We start from the raw sequence: 22366 nt of genomic DNA, 5'->3' as shown, positions 1-22366 counted from the left end.
TACACAGAGAAACCTTGCCTTGAAAAACCAGCAGCAAAAATAAACCAAAATAAACCTAAAAGACTCTGCCATGTGCTGTGTGACATCCCATCAAGTTGCTCAGCCTGTCGGTCTTAGCTAGGGTTTCTATTGCTATGATGAAACACAAATACCAAGAGACAAGTTGGGGAAGAAAGGGTTTCTTTGCCTTTCACATACCACTTCATCGTGGAGGGAAGTCAGGACAGGAACTCAAACATATCACGAACCTGGAGGCAGAAACTGATGCAGGGGTTGCGGAGGGGTGCTGCTTATTGGCTTGTTCCCTGTGGCTTGCCCAGCCTGCTTTCTTATATAACACAGGACCACCAGTCCAGGAACCCCCCCCCCCCACACACACACTGGCTACATCGTTGCGCATCAATCCCTAATTAAGAAAATGCCCTACAGCCTGATATTATGGAGGCATCTCTCAGTTGAGGCTCCCTCCTCTCAGATCGCTCTGGCTTGTGTCAAGACATTAAAAACTATCCAGCACATTGTCTATACTTCAATTGCCTCATCTACCAAGTGGCATCATTTCACATGCTGGGGGAGGCAGTTTGGGAATGTCCAATGTGTCTATGTTTGCAAACCTTAGAATAGAGCCAGGGGCATGGTAAGCTTTGTGCAAGTATCAGCCATGACTTTGAAGTCCCATCAAAAGTCCCTGGGGTGTGCAGGAGTGTAGCGGAGTGCCCAGTCGAGTAGAAAGGTGCAGCCCCAGAATAGGGCTCTTGGCTGTGCAGAATGCTGCTTTTCTTTTGCTTCCATCTGAATTTCAGCTTTCCATCTGAATTTCAGCTTTATTTAGAGGAGGTTGGTGCCCAGCCCCGTTTTGAACAGCTGTGCCACTTAGTGGAAGCAGTTTCTCTATTGTCCCTTTGGTTTCTCTCCCTCGGCACGCACTGAGTTAGATGTTCTCTCTCAGAAAGCCATTCTAAGTTTTTGTGATGTAGTCTGGGTTCTAGTAAGCTGTGATAGCTTAAGTAGGGCCTTTCAGCACTTTATAAATACGTCATATGCTTTATATTTCTTTGTTCTCCAACAGGAGTATGCTTTCCTGTCTGCAGGACAGTGCAATCAGGTGTTATTCATTTAAGGAGCAGTAGTGATTTGACACTTGCTAATATGTAACAAATTATATTGGGAGGGATAATTACAATTGCAGCTGGTTCCTAATTATACTGTAATCTCTATGCTATAAAAATTGAGGCTAAGTTCAGCATGTAATACTGGAGAGTAATATTCTTCATTAGGCAGGTGGTGATTCTAAGTGACAAAGACTTGAATGTCATGTCTGGTGTGGTCCAGTGGCAGGATTCATCAGAGGGCTTCAGACCTCCTCGCATGGCTCGCTAGTGTTGAAAAGAGTATTCAAATGCCTGGATTTTGGTGTTCTTTCTGACTTTATAACGTATTGCTACATATTTAAAAATCTAAAATACCTCTGTTTCTTCCGAAAACTGGAGGAATTAATGGCTTTTCTCCTTAAAGAACTTGTGGAGCGGTGTTTCCATGAGATCTGCTTTGAGAAACTGAGCACTAGGCCTTGTGTGGAATTAAGGGTTCAGTAAAAGCAACCAGGATGTTGCTGTGGCCAAAACTAAATGATCCAGGCCAAAGACGTTACCTCTGGTACATACTGTGTGGAAGTGTGTATCCTCATGATACAACATGCACTGGCCACTCACCTGTTAACCGGTCACTTCCCCTGGGAAAGGATCTTGTCAGTGCCCATATGTCAGCTCCAGCCTTCATAGGTTATGGTAAGTGAGCACGTGAAGCATCATTAGTTACTGTGCTCTTGACAGCTGCTCCCACCCCGAGATAATTTGACAATGTCTGGAGAAAGTGTTTGGTTGTCCCATCCTAATTCTCTTGGCATCTAGTGGGAGGAGGTTAAGATTGTCAGTGAAATCCTACCTAGCAGCACTGCCTTTAATCCCGGCAGAGGCAGGCGGATCTCTGTGAGTCCAAGGCCAGCCTAGTCTACAGAGCTAGTTCAAGGACAGGCTCCAAAGCTACAGAGAAACCCTTTCTTGGAAAAACCAAAATAATAATAAAAAATCCTACCTAACAACAACGAGTGATCATGGGTCCTACAGCAAAGGTTGAGAAACCTGCTCCAAGGCAACCTGACCAATTGGACGCTGATCCCGAGGAGAAGGCATGGACTGGGTCAGCCTGTGCTTCATCTGCAGTGTTCTCAACAGGGCTTGGAAATAGGACAGGGCCGCTCCTAGTACAGGAGAGTGCAACCAGAGGCATGCGGCTGAGTCCAGACTGAACACGGCCAGTAGAGTAGACCAGGCCATGAGAAGAGGGATTGGAGAGAGCGGAGGAGGAAGAAAGGAGAGGGACGGTGTTTAGGATGAAGAGAGGAGCCTAGGACCAAGGGTAAAGCAAAGCGAGTCCGTGACCGGAATACCTGTTATTCAGGAATCAGAATATGGGTGAAGGAACGGGAAGCCCAGTCCCTGGATTTAGGGTGGGGAGCAAGAGAGAAGTGCTAAGGGGAGCCACAGATGGCTTCTTGTCCCAGGTTTCTTTGGGACCCGACAATAAGGCTGGCTGGAATGCAAGGGGTATGTCTGGTGACTTTACCCAATCAAGTTCATTTTGACATTTCCAGTTACCCATCGTCCTTTGGTCAGCTTTCCTGTGTTGGAGCAAATCCTCATGAAAGCAGTTCTGCCTCCCTCTGTAGAGTCAACTCGGTTTCCATCTTGCCTTGCAGACAAGGCCTGTAGCAGTGACTAGACTCTGCCAAGCAGACACTAAAGTGTGACGTGATTTAGAAGAAGGCAGTAGTGAGGGGATAGGATGAGGGGCCATTTTCACTTCAGTGGGCAGTCAGTGTGACCTGCTTTGAATGTGACAGTGGATTCTTCCCAAGCCATGCTAGGCGTGTGAGGATACTGTTGGCAGCTCCTTGGTCTTGACTGGCTCTCCAGCTTCCCTCATGAGACAGCAGACATTCCATAGCATTTTTATCTGTCTGTCTATCTATCTTATCTATCATTTATCTATCTATCTGTCTGTCTGTCTGTCTGTCTGTCTATGACGGAGTCTCATGGTAGTCTTGTAGTCCAGGTTAGCCTTGAACTTCCCAGTGCTAAGAGTGTAGGTGTGAGTCTCAATGCCTGGTCTGTGCAGCACCGGGTACAGAAGCCAGGCTTCTTATATGCTAACCACACAGTCTACTGATGGAAATATGGGACTGATTTTCCCTTTAACTTGTCATCTTTTGTTATCTAGGTCTGATTTCAGTTACCTAGTTTTCTAGTTCAGGTCTGTTACCTTCCGTTTGTCTTTGAGAGCAGAAGTGTCCTGCAGTCTCGTTATCAGCTTGCTTTATTTGACAGTAGCTGATACTAATCCTTGCCAGCATTAACAGCTGAGATTTATGAGGATACTTTTTCTTCATTCTAATTGGCTGTTAGGTAACCCTTTGAAAGGGAGAAGATAGGGTTTCTTATCATTTTGCCTATTTTGTAAGCACAGATTTAAAACTCAGAGATGTTAACTAACTGGCCTGAGGTCGTTAGGCCTGGCTGGGTCCCAAGATCTTCTTCCAAACTTCTGCTGTGGACTCTGGGCAATGCCAGCAGCTCCTGGCGTCTTCATAAGGCACGGGCATGTAGATAGAAAAGTGTGTCTCTTAGAAAATCATCGTAGTGTCTCTTCTCAGTTCTTTCTCCAGGGAACATTTAGTGCGATGCTAGCTTCAGTTGAATGACAAGGGGAGGGTTGAAAGTGTGTTTAAAGCCTTTTTGGCGTAACATAACCCACAGCTGAAACACCACCGTCGATTGCTTAACTGTTACACTTTGCTTCTCAATACCAGATTTTAATTGCAGTGGTTTAGAGTGGGTTAGCGTTGTCTGCAGCGGAGAGTCACAAGTTGCCGAGTTGTTCTGATGAGCGTCGGCAGCACCCTGAAGTGACCTGCCTGTTAATTACCCCGTGGGCCCTCGGGTGCCTGGGAAGTGAATTGTTGAGTGACAGGAACCTTTGAGGGTTGATTGCCCAGAAATGTGGTTGAAGAACGCTTAACTCGGCATTTTGTCTATATACTGATTTATACCTCAGTCACTTCTTGTATAATTGCAGCTCTTCACTTACGAGAACCTAAACTTAACAGAAGGCTCAAGTGAGTGATTCAGTGACTTCAGTGAAAAAATGATTTTTGTAAATTTGATGAGACACCTCTTTCTTCCCTCAAGGCCATGGTAACTGTGGTTTTAGGGAATTCCAAACTTTCTTTTGCAATAACTGATTGTATCAGTTAAGGTTGACTTGCGGGGAACAGAATCCTCGCTGGCTGCTTTCAGCAGAGGGAGATTTATTACAGACTATTAAATGGCTTATAGAATTTGTTGGGTGGGTGAAGAAACAGACTTGAGGTTGAACTCTTAGGAATTACTTCCAGAGCCTCAGAGCAAAGCAGGCCACCAAGGGAGCTGTGGCCTCCTACACAGTCAGGATGTCTCCTGCCAAGTGGAGGGATGTTTTGGAGGACATGCTCTGAACGACGTGGGAGGGCAGAACAGTGTCGCAGGAAAACCAGTCACTATCGACAACGGTGTCCGCTAGCAGAAGCAGCAGGAGTGTGGCCTGAGCTCAGAGTCTTTTCCTTGCCAGTGCCCCCACAGTTCTTCTGATTGACAGGCCCTGGGCCATATAGCTGCAAAGGAGTCTGAGAAATGTAATGTCAGCCATGTAGTCTACAATGCAGGAGGACAGAGAAAGAATGTGGGCTGCAGCTGCTGAGTTGCTAGGTGATCCCCAGGAGCACTTTTCCTAAAGGTTTAGGTCCTCTTACGTTGGTTCCTCAGGTCCACAGGTTCTCCTGGCTCCTTTATTCTCGCTACTCCATGCTGACTTTCACATGTACACACGAGGGCCTGCTTTTGATGAGTCACTTTTTTTTTTTCCCTTTTTGAGACAGGGTTTCTCAGTAGCTATGGAGCCTGTCCTGGAACTCACTCTGTAGACCAGGCTGGCCTCAAACTCACAGGGATCCTGCCTTTGCCTCTTCAGTGCTGGGATTAAAGGTGCACACCATCACTGCCTGGCTCCTTTTCTGGTTTTTACATATCAAAGATAAATAATCATTTCAGATAATCTTTTGGGTAAGCAATCCTGCAGTTGTTTTGACTTCCCAGATGTCTCCTGCTGAAGGACAGCTGGACTGCAGGTCTTGTTTGTGGCAGCTGCTGTCAAGCTGGTAGCTCTGCGCTCCCACCCAATGTAATCTTCTGTATAGTTTTAAAAATATGCTATTTTTGTTATTTTTATAGTTTTCATTTTCCTTTCCTTCCTCCCTCCCTCCCTCCCTCCCTCCCTCCCTCCCTCCCCCCCCTTTCTTTCTTTGAGACAGGGTTTCTCTGTGTAGTCTTGACTGTCCTGGAACTTAACTTGCTCTGTAGAACAGGCTGGCCCCACACTCATAGGTGTGATGGATTAATTAGAAATGCTTCAGGATCCCTGGCGGCTGCAGTGGCAGGTTCCACGAGCAGCCAGTCCCAGGTAAGGACAGTGTAGTTCCCCCTAGTGGCTGCAGCAGGCCACGAGGATAGACAGAAAGATGGGCTTGCCATAAGACCCACCACAGGTCTCTAAAGGTGGCTGGTCCTAGGCAGGGAAACATGCGGCCAGCGAGAGGCAGAAAAATAGGCATGCCATGCAGAGTGAAGTTGGATATTTATTTAGTGGATTATGGAAGGGAAGAGGGAGAAGGAGAGAAGAGGAGAGAGAGCGAGAGAGAAGCTGCCTCTTGAAGAGGGAGACAGAAAAGGGAGGCTGTAAGCAGGAAAGAAGATCTGTCTGCCTCAGAAGACAGGAAGGGAGTGGGTGTGGCTTGTCTCTTAAAGAGACAGGATAGGCCATTATAATAGGGATCTGCCTGCTTCTACCTCCACCTCCTTAGTGCTGGGTTAAAGGTGTGCCCTGATGCCACCAGCTAGCTTATAGTTTTAAAGATACAGTTATATCTGTTGTTTTTCTCATCATTGTTGTGAAATACCTAGCTAAAGCAGTCTAAGGGAGGGAGGAGTTCTGTGTTCAGAGGAATATAGTTTGTCGTGGGGAAGGTATGGCAACAATGGGATCTCTTGGCTATGGAGGAGGGAGCTTGTTCCTGACAGGAAGCAGACACTTGACAGAAAGAAGGGCCAAGCAATAAACTTCAGAGCCTGTCCCCCACACCAGACTTTCTCCAACTAGGACCCTCTCTTTCCCAGATAGAATCCCCACTAACTGGGACCAAGTCTTCAAATACACAAGCTTGTGGGAGAAATACTGTATTTTAACTATAATGTACGTATGGCCATTCCAGAGAGTCTGAATTCATGGGCCTAAAATGTTCCTTTTGTTTTTGAATGCTCCTTTCATCTTTTCAAAACGATTTTAATTAGGTGTATGTGCGTGCATCTGCATGTGGTGTGGACACGTGAGTGCAAGATCCCAGGCTCCGTACTTCTGCAGGAGCCGCCAGTCTCTCTCTGTGTCTCACTCACAGGGACTCGGAGCTAACATTTGAGGGCCCCTTTGCAGAGAGAGGCTGGCATGATTTGAGGAAGCCACACATTTTCCGAGCCTCCTGAGAGGAGTGATCCAGTTTTCTCTCTCTTTTTCTTTCTTTCCCTCCCGAGACAGGGTCTCTTCCATCTTGAGGTGATTTCAGACAAACTTGCTAAGTGTTGCGAAGGGTCTTGACTCCTCATCTCCTGACTCTGTCTCTCAAGAATGGGGATTACCATACCCAGCAGGGTTTGTCCCTCCTGCCATCTGTCACACCTACCAACTATTTTGAGAGCACAAGTGTGTGCCACTGCAATTTGTGAAAGTAATGAGCCTGGTACTGTGGCTTGACTCCAGGGTAAGCAAGCCGATTTAATAAACACTCCTGTGTGTAGAAATCTTCCCCTGCTATTGGCAGTGCCAGTGTCTGTTGGAATGGCAGGGTTTATCTGCTCTGAAAGACACCTTTCTGGTTCTCCCTGTTGTTATATCTTTGTTTCCTTTATGAAAATGCTATCTACTGAAGTTGTGTCATTATGTTACTTTTTTAAAAAAAATGTAACCTAGTTTATGTGTGTTTTACAAATGCTATTGGTGAACTAGTCACATAGATATAACTAATGTTTATCTCTTTAAAGCATATTGCATAGTTCACGATGCTCAGATATTACCATCTCATAGCATGGACTTTTAAAATTTCCATTCCAAGTTAAATCCTATTAGGCCTTTCCCAGTGTATGGAAGTAACAGCCATGCATCCCGTTGCTTTTTTTTTTCTTTTGTTTGGAACTGTTGCAACATGTTATCTGACTGAATACAAAGTACTCTATTGTGCTGCTTTAAATATCAAATGATATTTTATAGTCACTTGCAAAGAACTCTCTTCTTAGATTTGAATTACTTCATTTATGTAAAACAGTACAATTCCCGTTGTAATGTGAGACTCCATTACACTTCAGTCTTTCAGTACAGACGATAAAGAATAAGGTAATGATAAGTAATGATAACATCAAGTAATTAAATGAATAGTGCTTTACTTGTATATATTTACATGTTATTATGTAAGAGGCACACACCCAAACGTGTGTATGTACTTAGGTGTGCCATCTGGAAACTGTCTTAAGTTTGACAAATCTTCTGAAGCCCAGGAATAAGCTAGGTCTGAACTCCAGGCTCTTTGACCATGAAGCGCGCACACTTATCAGGTGTCCCTGGTTGACTTAGAAGGACAGGCCCATTTCTCTGGATAACTTTGCCCAGCATGTATCTTCTCTCACAGCTCCTTCAGCACATCGTAGGTCTCCCTGCAACTCTAGTTTATGTCCACTGGTGTGAAGGTGTCAGATCGCCCAGAGACTGGATTTACACACACTTATGAACTGCCATGTGGGGGCTAGGCTTTGAATCTGGGTCGTCTGGAAGAGCAGTCAGTGTTCACAACCACTGAGCCATCTCTCCAGCCCTCACTGCAACTTTATATGGTCATCAGTGTGATTGCTTCTCTTTTGCAGGGGATGATGAGGGTGGGGGGAGTGGAGGGTTGTGAGTAGAAGACAAAATGGAAATTTTAAATAGCCAGCTAGTGTTTGCCGAGTGGGCAGTAGATGGGGTGACTACGTGTGAGATCCAGGAGACTGGTGCTAAGTTTTAAGAAATGATCTCCTGGTTCCATGGTTCTTTGTGCTTAAGAATAATGGGTGTCAATTGGTCTCAGTCTCTGGCAAATTCCTGCATGATTGTTTGCTACTTACCCCACCTGTGACTTTGGGTCTGTTTTCAAGAGTAGCCATATGTAAGCTATGATAAGTGTGTGTGTGTGGGGGGGTGGGATTTACTGATGTGTTACAATGAATGGCCTTGGTGTTCGGTTGGGGTTTTGGTGAGCATCTTCTCGAGCCCTGACTTCCTTTTTTCTCTCCTAGTTCTGTCTTCTAAATTATGAAGTAGGCTATTCATCATTTAGACATGCGGTCATGGTAGAAGACAAATGCTTTTGGATAAGAAATATAAAAATGATGATGGATGGCATTTATTGAGTGCTTTAAATTCTGGGCTTTGTTGGTACTTAACAATTTCCTCTTATCCACCTCTTCTCATGTATCGACAAGGAAATGAGAGGCAGTCAGAGAATCGAGGCCAGTCAAGAGGTCAGGCTTGTACTGTACCCTGTGTAAGGCCAGTCTGACACCAACGGCCTCTTGTTTTTCACCGGCTATAATAAGTCTTTCTCTATCCTGCCAGCCAGCTCCCAAGTAATGACACAGGCACACACACACACACACACACACACACACAGACACACACACACACCCAAGACAGGGTTTCTCTGTGTAACAGCCCTGCCTGTCCTGGAACTTGCTTTGTAGACCAGGCTAGTCTCGAACTCACTGAGATCCGCCTCCTCTGCCTCCCCATGCTGAGATTAAAGGCGTGTGCCTCCACTGCCTGGCTGACACAGAGATTTCTCAATTGTAAAACTTTGACCTATATCTTAGCCTTGTTTCTAGCTAGTTCTCATAAGTTAAATCAGCCCATTTCTGTTACTCTATATCCTGCCACACGTCTCTTGGCTGTTGCCTCTCCTCCTGCAGGAAGAACAAATACCCCACCACAACAGGTTGGTTTATCTGATAGAGGGTCATTCTGTATAATCTGGCCTATTCTCAAACTGTAGATCCTTCTGCCTTAGTCTCTGAAGTTGTGAGTTTTCAGGTATGAACCACCATGCCTGGACCCAGCCTTGCTAGGCAAATTGCATTTAGAGTGTTGTTCTTATTCTTGTGCCGTATGTTGCTTCCATGCTGGATCATGACGAAGCTGCTTATAATGTGGGGAACAGGAGTCTGGAGCCTGAGAAAACACAAATGCAAGGGGAAAAGTGGCTTTTCCTTCAACTTAGGGAAAGGAAGTACATGACTCTTTCTGAACCTTGATTTCCCCATTTGTAAAATGGGAAAAATAATATGCCCTTTCAGACTTTCTGTGAAGACCCAGCCATGCTTTGTAAATTAGGGGGTACATGGTAGGGGGGGTGACTTTGCAGCATTGGCCCCCAGAGGGGTTTGCCTTTGTGTTCTCTTGTGCCTGGACCCTGGATGGGTTACAAAGTGAAGAGTTTGCTTTTTCTCTCAAAGAGGTCCAGTTCTGACCAGCAGCATTGCATGATTTATGTTCTGGGGATCAATAAGTTATGGTGCCGTGGGGATTCAGGCCAGGGAGGTACGTGCTGGGCAGCACTGCCTGGTGGTGTTCATATAAAGTGTGGTGAACCAAACAGATGTGCATCCAGACAGAGCCAGCCGAGCTCACTGCGAAGAAAGTTTCACTGCCTTTTAAAGGGGAAAAAAGCAGAACAAACAAGACAATAACAACAACAAAAAACCCACTGGAAACTTAGGCCAGCATTGCACAGTCCCCCTTCCCGTGCCTAGTAAATAGCCTGTCATGGATGTGGGTTTTTACTGTGATGGGAGGAATAACACCGCTCCAGAAGTAAAGGTAGAAGGGCTTGGTGATACCTTTTCGAAGCATGTTCATCCTGGTTTCACCTTCTCACCAACAGGGCCTCCTCTTCAAAAACCTGGAGGTCAGCAGCATCATTAATCATGGCTGTGTTGGTTAGTGCTCAGCAGCATCATTAATCATGGCTGTGTTGGCTAGTGGTCTTCTTTTCCCTCCGTTACTGAACAGCAAAGGACACCAGCTAATTCAGAGTTTAAGACGTGGATAGCGACAGGTTTTCGGTTGAAGTGAAAGGAGTATCAGTGTTAGTGCGGTGACCATCCAGCTGCTTTCTGGAGACCACCTTCCATTCCAGTGACTTGTTAATACATCGATTCCTGACATTGGCGGGCCAAGGAGCTCTGGTACTTCCAAAAGACAGAAAAGCCATTGTCTAAAGATCTCAGAAGAGCCTTTGCAAGCACACAGAAGGGATTTAGAACAATTTGCATAAATCTCGTGGATAGGGACATGGCTCCAGTGTTGGTGGCTCCAGGGGCCCTGCCTCGGTTGTATCAGGAGGTGACACTCTGCTTGCCGAGCACCACGTCTTAGGCCCACTTTTGCCAGCAGGACTGGGTGATGGGACACTGAATAAGCCCACTGTTTGGTTCTGCATAAGGGTTCTTTTGTGTTGGCCTGCAGCAGCTATGTTCAAGTTTGTCTTGCTTTTTTCCCAGTGATGTTTTTGGACTTTGTGGCCTGGAGAATTAAGCACAACACCTATTCTGAGCTAATCTGTCAAATTTTACTGGTGGAAGGTGACCACGGTCCCTTGAGTTTCTAGAATGTGAAGAATAATAGTCACACCTTTGGAGACTTATGATTTATTAAGACTGGGGAGAGGTGGAGAAGTTCCTTGGCCTGTCTAGGCCGGTGGGTGTACGTGCCGTTCACGGACAAGCTGTGGGAAGCAGTTCCCTTTGGGTCCTTACTATGATTTACAAGTTCACTGACTTTTAAGAACTGGGCTCCTGCGCAGGACTGGCAGACAGGTTGTACTTAATATTTAAATATTCCCGTGCGAGAAGGCATGCATTACCCTTGGGTGTGGTTTAGAAATGCCAGGTGTTCACTAATCTGTTTCAACTTTTTTTCCCTTTTATACATTGAACATTAGATATTAAGGGCTTTTCTGGTTTCTCATACAGAATGTTATCATTTTAGAAGCCACATAGAGTCCACATTAAAATCTGGGGACTGGCTTACACACTGGAGCAATTTGGTACTTGAAGTACAAAAATGAAATCTACTAATTTCTAACCCAATGTTTATTTTCCCTCCTGCTAGCTTGATTTTTCAGCTTTGTTCTAATAACATAAACATTTTTATGTTTATTTATAGGTGGCTTTAACCAAGAGAGCAGATCCAGCTGAGCTTAGACCAATATTTTTGAAGGTCAGTATAAAGGAATCTATTTTGTTTCTTGTTTAGTTTGTGTTCCATAACTTTAGAAGATTATTTCAAACAGCTTTTTATTTCATTGTTGAAAATTTAAAAATATTCCCCAAAGCATATTAATGTAGGAGTCATGAAAGGATCCTTTATAATTCTGTTTTAGAAAATATATGAAAACCATATAGATGGGTTCTAGTGATGGGGGTATGGCTTATATTTTAATTTCTTTCATGTCATACAGTTAACAGGATTGAATCCTGTGACTCGTTGCTGTTGAGTCCTGGGTCTCTGAAGGTCCACGGCAGTGCTACTTTTCTCCTTGGAAGTTTCGGGTTCTGTGTCAGCATCCTAACAACTCTCCATTCTGTCAGAGAGGCTTGACCTCCCTCCCCAGGCTAGAAGAAGCCACTGGTTTTGGTTTCATCATTGCTGTGGTCATTGTACCCCTACTGCTGGAATGGTTGTAAACACTGGGGTACCCCAGATACAGGAAGAATTTAGTTCCTGTGTTCCCCCCACTCTGTGGTTCTGGACAATGAGTGGTTAGTACACCAAAAGTCTTCCTTGGCTCTCAAATCATTTTGTTGTTGTTGTTGCTCCACATAGTCAGAAAAGGAGAAGCTTGTTTTGTAAAGACAATAAAAGCAAAACATCTGGGCCTCTCTAAACATCGAAAAGATAGCGCTTGCAAACCAAAGTGTGCCAGGTGTGTGAAGGGACAGCATAACTTTAGTGCTCCACCTTAAACAGTGGCTAGATAATGACCAGGGGAGGTCAGTGTTTGGTTTGCAGCATGAGTGTTGTTCTTGGGGAAAGTGCTAGCCAAGGTCGTATCTGGATGAAAAGAGGCATCAAAGTATCAAATCAGGAAACTGATGTATACTGATTATGATAGAAAAATGTTGATTACACGGGCCTCACTTTTTTTTAATGAAAAATATGTTCTTATTTTCTAAAAAAATGGAGAACTTGACTGTGGCTTAGTCTAAGAATACTTGCCTAGCATGAATGAGGCCCTGGCTATCACCCTCAGTACTGAGGAAGGGAGAAACAATAAGGAACTTGAGCTCTGACAGGATTTTGAGGTGAAGAATAGTAATTTAGCCGGATGATGGTGGAGCATTCCTTTAATACCAGAACTCAGGAGGCAGAGGCAGAAAAAGGTGGATCTCTGTGTAGGCCAACCTGGCCTACCAAGCAAGTTCTGGTGTAGCATGAATAATAAAAACCCAGAGACAGATATTGGGGTTTAACCTGAAGGTTAGAAAAACAAAACAGCCAGGTACTGGCTCTTGCCTTTATCTCAGTCCAAAGTGGTGATCTTGCCTCCAGGAATCCTCAGAATGAGACTGCACCTGAGAGTTGTCTCCTCCCATTTTATATTTCTCTGGTGCTGGGGTTAAAGCTGTGCATTGCTACCATTTGGTTTCTATGGCAAACTAGTGTGGCTACTGCCATTAGAGGTGTGTGTCACCACTGCCTGGTCCGTAAGGCTGACCAATGGGGCTGTTTTACTCTCTGATCTTCAGGCGAGCATCATTTATTAAAATACAAATGAAATAAGATTACATTCTAGGACACCCAGTTCTGTATATTAGAAACTCTGTCTCAAAAAACAAAAACAAAGCAAAGGTGCAGCCTCTTGGAGACGTGCACTGAAGCATTTATAGGCGACAGTGTGATAGTAGAGATTTGCTCTGGAATCTCATCCCTGGTGGGCGGACATGAGTGGCATTGTGAAAAAATTTGAAATTAGGAAATGGAATATTAGCCTTATTTCACTGTTTTTCTCTACTATATTTGAATGTTTTCATAATGAAAACTAGGAAAAATTACTTAACATATTAACTGGTGTGCACTGCCAAGCACCTGACATGCTTAGATTGACTCAGTAAAATTCTTGAAATTAAATGATGCTAATACAGGGAAAATGGGCAGAAGGGGTGGCTCCTTGGTTAAGAGTTTGTGGCTGCTTCCTGCTCTTTCAGAGTGCCCAGATTCAGTCCCAGCACCCATTCCAGGCAGCTCAGAACGTCCTGTAACTAGTTCCAGTGCATCGATCAGTCTCTGGACATCGAGGGCACTTGCATGTGGTGCACGTAAATCACACAGACATATACATAAAAAATAAATAGTTAAGACACGCACACACACACACACACACACACACACACACACGCACGCACGAAACACAAAAATCCCAAAAGAAAAATTGAATATAGACATTTTCCAAGAAGGAAAGAAGGTTAAGTTTGCAAGGATGTTTGGAATTTATATACACCTTATACACACACTTCCACCCCACCCCCCTCCCCCCTCCCCTTTTACATTTGCTTGTAGCCCAGAAGAACCAGTACAGAATACTGTACGGTAGAAAAGGGTCCCCAGTGATGGAATTCAAGAAAACATATGCCTTCCTTAAGTTAATGTCTGGGGACTGGAGAGATGACTCCAGCTGACCCAGGGAAATCCCCAGGGAGGGTCGGAGCTCTGACCGACCACAGAATGGGGGTGGGGTTCTATGCAGATGGGCTTGTAATCTTTGGCACTAGTTAGGAGACTACGTGACTTTTGGATGAGGGGGAGGAGATGGGTAAACGAAGAAAACAAAATCAGCAGTTTGTAGAAGGGATTTTCGGATCTGGCACAGGGTCTGGTGACCTCATCAGGACGGAACAGTGTGGGACCAACCCAAATCCACCTCGGCTCAGCACACTGAGGAACTCCTATTTACTGTCTGGTGTCGATGATGGTTGTGGTGAAGGAAGGGGTAAAAGGAGAAAGAGACGCCATGGCTGTCAGGCTGGACCTGGAGGGCTGAGCAGCTGATGCTCTGCAGAGCCGTCTGCTGTGTCTTTTTCTCTTCATGAGTTTTTCTGACTTGATCTTCTCTCTAGTAAGCGCTTTGTGGGAAATGTCTCAGCCGACTCTCCGCGGAACTAGGCAGGAGGAAGGGTTCTGTTGCTGTAGGAAGCATGGAAAGAAGCCCCATCTGAGCTCTGGATAGGTGTCTGGGTCGTGGGGCGTCGGCAGTCCTGGAGATGAGAGAGCCATGGACCTGAGCAGCTGGGGGAAGAGAGCTGGCTCCTAGAGAAAGGAAGTGTCCGTGCTTCTGGCTTTGTACTGCATGATTTTGAGAGAAGTGAAACTCAATCTTGTGTGCCCACCCCTCTTTGAGTTTGTCTGTTAGATAAATCATGACTCCTGTCCTTAAATATTTCACTGTGTGTGTTTAAGAAGACAGAACCTTGATATAGTTGATCAGTAGGACACAACATTAATTTGCCGGGAGATTTTGTGAGACCAGTTACGTCTTCCTGTGGAGGGTCATCAAAGGGGCAGAAACAAGGTTTGAGCTGGGCTTTAGAAAGAATAGGCGTTTATTAGCTAGAGAAGTATGTGAAGTTTTTTTCAAACAAAGTAAGTATCATGGACACCATGATTTAGTGGTCCAGTTTTGGACAATGGTTAGAGAGTGACTGGGGTGCTGTACTTGATTTGCAATATGCTGGGGTAAAACATTCACCTTGAAGGCCATTCTTGGGGAAAGTGGAGGACAAGGTTGTTTTGTTTTGTTTGTTTGTTTGTTTGTTTATTTATGGTTTTGAAACAGGATTTCTCTATGTGACTTTGGAGCCTCTCCTGAAACTCACTCTGTAGACCAGGCTAGCCTTGAATGTTCGCCACCATTGTCTGACTGGTAGCCAAGGTTTTATCTGGATGTGGAAGTTGAACTCCAGACAGTCAGTTTTGGCTTTAATCCCAATATTGTGAAGATTTTCTGTGTAGCACCTTTGCTGTAGCTTCATGTTAATTTACAGAGATTTGCCATTGAAATCAAGTGCTATAAAGGATGTTAGGCGTGGGTGAGCAAAGGAGAAACACGTAAACGACTGTCCGGGAGGAGCTCGGGTTAGCGCAGCTCAGCCTTCCAAGCACACTGCAGGTAAAGAGACCAAGTAAGCACACTGCAAGGGTTCAGTGTGCAGAGGGGAGGGGCTGGTAGGGAGAGCGTGAGGAGGTTCGCGAGAGAAGAGGACCATGTGGAGGTCCAGGGAGGTTTTGGGACCTCTCCCAAAACCTCTCTGGGCTGAACTTGTTTTATTCTGCAATTTTTAAAATATGACTGTTAGGGAGGGTGCCATGCAGTAAATGGTATGGGAGTAAGCAGGGTTGGGGTGGGCATCATTGCAAGCTTGCCGTGACAGTCGACAGGTGGAAGCCGTGACAGTCAACAGGTGCAGGGTGTTGAATTTTCTGAATACTTTAAGCACCGGGAGGCTGGGCTTGGGGTTGGGCTCGTTCTGTGGCTGTAAGATGGCTGACCTTGAGGTGGCTGACCTTGAGAATGACCCTTTTGGATGCCCCAATTAAGCTCTTGATTGCAGGAACAGTGAGTAGGAAGGTAGCTTCTCGGGGATACTTTGAAGGAATAGTTGAAAGCGATTGGTCTTTGGAGTCAGGGTCTCAGTAGATTGCCTTGACAGTCCGGAGACTCACTGTGTAGGCCAGGCTAATCTTGAACTCACAGATCTGCCTGCTTCTGCCTCCCAGGTATTATATTGGGATTAAAGGTGTGTCCAGTCTGACTGACCTTTTATAGTGGAGGGGGCTGGCTGTGTGGCTGTGTCTACTGTGTGCACAGAGACACCCCATCACAGAACTGGGAAGGGGGAGCTTCAGAGGATGAGATGTGTCATCTGCAGAAATTGAGACAATGAATAGGACAGGGGCCAGACATGAGAAGGAGGGTATACCACCCAGTGACAGTGAGATATATGTGGAATTTTAAAAAGTAGTTTATTTATTTTTATTTTATGTGCGTTGGTGTTTTGCCTGCGTGCATGTCTGTGTAAAGGTGTCCAGTCCCACCAGTCCAGACAGTTGTGAGCCGCCATATGGATTCTGGGAATTGAACTCAGGTCCTCTGGAAGAGCAGTCAGTGCTCTTAACTGTTTGCCATCTTTCCAGCCCCTACATGGAATTTTAGTTTTGGGCTGGCGACAGAAGTGTGGTATACACCAGGAAATGTTTGGAGGAAAACTTCTGTTTGAGGGTCTTTTTCCTTACAGTAAGTTTTCATCATTGGTGAAGATTTAGGAGGCTGTGACTGCGGATCTCACCGTACAGATGTCCCTCTCTCTCCCTCTTTCAGTTTTCATATACAGTAAATAAAGTACTGCCTTGTTTAGTTCCCGCCTACAGTATAACATGAGTCCCTTTACGTATAGCTGTTTCTCTCTAAGCTTTGAAACTGTGCTGTTCCTAGCTGTGACTGACGTCTGGTGCTTTATTTGGTTGTTCTCTAATTGTCTGTTTGGTTGCCACCTCTCGCTGGCCATCTTAGCAGCACTGGAGAGTAGGACTTGCCCCGCCCCCACTTTTACGGTGCTGCCTTTTGAACTCTGCCCTGTCCCTTCTAGGCAAGCAGGCTGCCATTTGTGCTCTCTTGTCCGTGGATTTTGAGTTGGAATGTGGAAGTATAGTTTTCCACATTTATGTTAGCAATTTAGACTATTATTTTTGAAAAAACACCCCCTTTTCCAGTTAGTGGAAAAATTGTATGTTATTTAAATGAAAGCCTTAGGATGCTTGAATTTTGAATTTTAACTTTTTATTGTGATAGTTTCAAACACAAATAGAATTTAAAGCAAATACCTATATGATTACATTTTAAGTGAATGTTCGTCACATCTGTTTGTACACTTCCACACATACTCTGCTATTTATTTCTTTGTTCATCACTTATTATAATTCACCTTGGTGCTGTAATATACATCCTCGGTTAATAAGCACACTTTCGTTTTTTACAATGTGGACCCGGTTACGGGAAAGCCAGTGATCCCTGATAACAGCGAATATCAGTGGCAGGTGATAAGAGAATGTCAAGGAGAATTTACCCTTCAGCCCCAGGAAGTGAGTGACTCCTGGCAGCGTCACAAGGGCTCTGACCCAGGTCATCACTCCCAGGCTTTTCTTAACCTAGCGGGGAGCAGGCCAGATAGTACTCTTGTCCTTGTGGAGCGTGGAGCGGTGGAGCTGGCACGCCAGGGACAGGTTCCTCTCAGAGTCCTCGTTCAGTGTGCTGTAAGCAGAAATACAAAATAATTGAAAGAATTATAACAGTGTTCCCAAGCGTGCATTTCATCATCTTAAAACTACCCTCAAAAAACTGGGAGAGAGAGGCAGGCCGATCTCTGTGAGTTCGAGTCCAGCCTGGTCTACAGACTGAGTTCCAGGGCAGCCAGAGAGGGCTACACAGAGAAACCCTGTCTGAAATATTCCCAGAGAGCTATGAATGGTGTTCTAGAGATGTGGCGGCTCTAAGAGTCTCTTCCTCTGGTCACAACCCCGTTCCTTCCTCAAGGACAACCAAGCTGTCTTTGTCCCACCCCTGTACATGCTTTTACGGTGTTGGTCTAAGTTCATGGTCCAAGAGACAACCTTTGACATATTTACTTGAATCCCAAAGTGAGTCATCCATGCTTTGGTTGAGGCTGTTCTAAGCTTAATAAAACTGTATTCTGTATCCAAATTAACATGTCATCATACCTAGTTTATCCTCATTGTTATGTTGTTTTTGTTGTGTGACTGACAATATAGCAGTAAATTATGTTTCCAGCTGTTGGGCATCATCTGGACTTCTTTCTTTCTTTTTTTTTTTTTTAAACATTTTTGACATGAATCAACTTGTTGTGAATACCTTAACTTTTTTGGTGTTCTAACTCATTTTTTTGTTGGAGATTTCCTTCTGATTGAAATTGCTTCCAAGTCTGTGGTGATTTGCCTTAGGCGTAGTTATAGTAGACATTGCCCAGCGGTTTCCTAACATGGCTTGTCAGGTTATTTATTTATTTAGATATATCTACTTAAAAATATTTATTCATTCTTACACGCATTGGTGTTTTGCCTGCATGTATGTCTGTGAGGGTGCCAGATTTCCCAAGGGGAGTTTCAGGGAGCTGTGAGCTGCCTTGTGGGCTCTGGGAATTGAACCCGGATCATCTGGAAGAGCAGCCAGTTCTCTCGACCCCCGGGCCTTTCCCAGGGCTATCAGTTTATTTGTACACAGCTAGCATGTGGGAGGATTCTGCTTTTTTTGTTTTGTTTTTTGGTTTTTCCAGACAGGGTTTCTCTGTAGCTTTAGAGCCTGTCCTGGAACTAGCTCTTGTAGACCAGACTGGCCTCAAACTCACAGAGATCTGCCTGCCTCTGCCTCCCTAGTGCTGGGATTAAAGGCGTGTGCCACCACTGCCTGGTGAGTATTCTGCATTTTTGCCAGCATTCATTATCCTTCACTATTGTATGTGTTAGTGGTGTAGTTCACTGTAGTCTGATCTTGCATTTCAGTGAAAAATGTGTCTAGGGTCCACAGCTTCACAACGATTCCAAAGGTCATTTGGGGAAAATTCGAAGGGCCAAGAAAAGCTCCGGGAGAAAGTAATACAGCATTATGAATCTTTCATTGACTCAAAATATTTCTTAAACACACTGGAGGAGTCTGGGAATTTACGGAAACAACAATGAAAATACAGCCAAAACGTCCTGTCTTGACAGAGCCCTTCCTGCAGTTGTAGCAAGTAAGAGTCACTCTTCTCTTGCAAGGACAGACAGGTCAACAAGAAAGGATGGTCTTGGACCATCTCCCACTGTTGAGAACTGCCAGACCATCCTGTGTTCATGGTGATGTTCCTGGCAGCTCCGGAGTGCACGCTGGCCCAGGAAGCCATCCAGCCTGTCAGAACTGAAGCTGCAGTTGGAGCCTGCGTCTCCATGTCTTCTCTTGTGACCATATGAAAATTTATGAGTGAAAAACCTGCATCCCAAAGAATAGGGAAGGGAGAGACTGGTTTGTGGGCCTGGAACAACCAATAGATGAAGTGGAAGAAGCCACAGTTGGAAGAGCCTTGTGTCAGACCACACACAGACAAGGCACTGATATGCTAAAGGTCAATAAAGACATGCTCAAAAGCCAGGAGAGAAACCATGTTGGCATTTGGCCTTGAGAAAAGACTAGCTTTCTAAGGTCAGAAAAGGAACAGAAGCATTTACAAAGGGGGAAAAAGCCCTTTAGACTCAATTACATAAAAATGTCAAAGCGAAAAAGTATTTGAAACAAATCTGACCCTGGAAGGGGGTGAGAGCATCTTCTCGCACTGTTGGTGGCAGAGTAGATTGGTATAGTCGTTTCTGGAGAACAGTTGGATAATAAGTGCCGGCTGCCGGCAAGTTCCTGTCCTGTAACGCAACAATTTCTTCTTTTACTGGGTCTAGTTTTTGAAAATAGTCAGGAATTTGTACAAATGTTATATACAAGAATGGCTATCTTAGGTTTCCTTACAAAATAACTCGAACTGGAAATAATCTAAATGTGGACCAGCAGGAGAAAAGTTAAATTGTGTTTTAAAGTAAATTAATCACTATCATAGGGTTATACCTTAGTGTAACCAAACCGTAGGATTGCTGTCATTAGCAGTGACAGACATACCCTTCCATTTCAAGCTTGTTTGTCCTCATTTGGGGAAAAAAAATTACAGTAAATTCTTTCCTGCCAACATCCCCTCTGCCCTGAACTAAATGCTGCTGAAGGATGGTGGCATCATGGGCCATCTCTCTCTGTACTTTCTCTCTGTGAAACATGCTTCAAAGATGGAACCCTACCATTTCCCATGGCCTCCCGTAGGCAGTGGCCAGGACTGGATCGAAGAGACTCCTCGTTACATCCTTGACTTGGGCCGCACCAGCAGCAGATGCCACTCAGTGAAACAGAGAATTAAAGAAAAGACCTTTACAATAGCAAAAACAGGAGCCAGCGGAGTGGCTCAGCGGATAAAGGTGCTTGCCACTAACATGATTTCCTGAGTTTCACCCCCAGGACTCAGGGGTGGAAGGGAGACTTCTGACTCCCACAAGTTGCCCTATGGTTTCCGCATGGATGCTGTGGCATGTGCATAAAATGCATACATGCATACATACATAAATGTATTTAAAAAACAAAAACAAAAGTGTGCTTATTATGTTCTTGTAATCGTTCATACTGTATTTCATTATTATCTTGTTTGCTTCATGCATCAGCCAATTGGAGCTTATTATACCCATTTTACAGATGAGGCATCAGAGTCCAGAAAACTTTCAGGTGGTAACAGGCACAGCCCAAAACTGTAGGATTACAAAATCTGTCATTGCGCCTCATACCCCTGGCTGCTGGTGTGGTTCTGATCCCCTAGGAAGCCCTATGCTCGGGCATCTTGTTCTCCTCTCCTTTGCTCTTCTATTTTTGGAAACAGGAAATTTGCTTCTGCCCCACAAGAATGCCAGCCATCCTCATGTTTATTCTCAGCATTTCCCAAAACTTGGGTGTCCCCGCAACAAGACACAGCCACGTCCCTTTTGCCTAAACTGGGCCAAGTCCTAGAAGAACATCACGGAGGCGAGTCCTGTGCCAGCGAGTTCCTGTGTAGTGCTGAGTTAGAGGACGTGAGCGAAGGCAGCAGTTTAAATCTGCTTCTGATAGAGGGAGCTACTGTGTGGCTTCCGGCCGCACTCCAGCTCAGTCTGCCATTTTTTTCTCGGAGATTGTAAGCCTCCATGATCTGTTGACAGATGAACCCAGGTCTGCTAGAATTTGAGTGAGTTATTTGTACAGTCCAAGACTCGGGAATTGGGCAGACCCCAAGCCGTCTGGGACTCCAGCAAGAAGAGGGTAGAGAGAGCAACTTCTATAAAGTGCTTATCGGAGCAAAATAAAGGAAATAGATTTGATTGGCTAAAATAGAAAGCCAGAGTCCCCTTGACTAAGGTTGGCTAAGGTTCAGTTTTGTTTGTGTTTGCACTGCATTGGGCTTTGGTTTCCTACATAGGAACACAAGGTGTAGGAGCTGCCTTTCACTACAGCCTCCTGAAAGGGGATTCAATCCTTCCCACTTGATCCTACTTTAGGCAGGACCTGTTATTAAGCTCATGTGCCCAGAACCTAGCACTTTGGAGACTGAGGTATGGAGTTCCTGAGTATGAGGCTACCTGGACTTCATAGTGAGACTCTTTGTGGGCATTATTTTATGATCCCTAGTAACTTTCCCTTTCCCCAGGTCATGACGATCAAAATTGTTATCAGACATTACCAAATGTCTCCTTTATGGGGGAAAAGCCACTCTTGAGTGCTACTGATAAGCATAAAACTTGACTATTTAAATTCTGTCTTTGAAGTGATGGGTGATAATTGCCTTTTAAAGATGGCATTAACTTACATGATTTTTATCTTTTGAATGTTTGTGGTCTTTTTAGTATTGAGCATGATTATATACTGTTAAGAATCAGATATATTAAATAATGTCTCTTACCTCTTTTTCTTCTTTTTTTTTTTTAAATAGTATGCAAGCATTGAAAAAAATGGTGAATTTTTTATGTCTCCCAATGACTTTGTCACTCGGTATCTGAATATTTTTGGAGAAAACCAGCCCAACCCAAAGACTGTGGAACTTTTAAGCGGTGTGGTGGATCAGACCAAAGATGGGTATGTGCACTTGTAATTAGCTTCCTTAAGTCTTCTGCTCACTCCAGCTGTTTTGCTTAATAATAAATAGCTCACTAAATGTATGCATCCTATATAGCTCCAAAAATGTTTTTTCTATGTATTCATCCATCATTTGAGAAATGATATCTTTAATATTCATTCAAGAATTGTTTCAGAGTTGGTGAGTCCATGTTTTGAAGACGTGTTTATAGCTGCATGAAACTGTTATAAATGATGAGGTGGTGTGAACATGTATGAGTGTATTTACATATATGTTGTTTATCTCAAGATGGCTGTAAAATTTTGAACTTCAATGTGACGTTGTGAACATAATTTCTTTCGTCTTTCCCTTTGTCCACATTGTCTTTAAATTTTTACATGTGGTAAAATGGCATTGAAATGAGAGAC

At 44.5% G+C, this 22366-nt stretch overlaps 1 protein-coding gene across 3 annotated transcripts in view; it reads left to right on the top strand.

Annotated features, from left to right (window-relative positions):
* Slc25a13 (solute carrier family 25 member 13) overlaps nucleotides 1–22366 on the top strand; it is a 176074-nt gene that overhangs the window by 16181 nt on the left and 137527 nt on the right. For 2 of the 3 annotated variants that reach the window (XM_087901791.1, XM_087901789.1), the window contains exons 2-3: nucleotides 11392–11445; nucleotides 21816–21958. In XM_087901791.1, the coding sequence (XP_087757917.1) occupies nucleotides 11392–11445; nucleotides 21816–21958 (197 nt within the window). Of the gene's footprint in view, nucleotides 1–11391; nucleotides 11446–14219; nucleotides 14342–21815; nucleotides 21959–22366 lie in introns of those variants that run through there. The other variant, XM_087901792.1, reaches the window with a different exon arrangement.

Source organism: Myodes glareolus, chromosome 25, assembly GCF_982192425.1.
Source record: "Myodes glareolus chromosome 25, mMyoGla1.1, whole genome shotgun sequence".
Taxonomy (NCBI): Eukaryota; Metazoa; Chordata; class Mammalia; order Rodentia; family Cricetidae; genus Myodes; species Myodes glareolus.
This window is presented reverse-complemented; position numbering and strand designations above follow the sequence as displayed.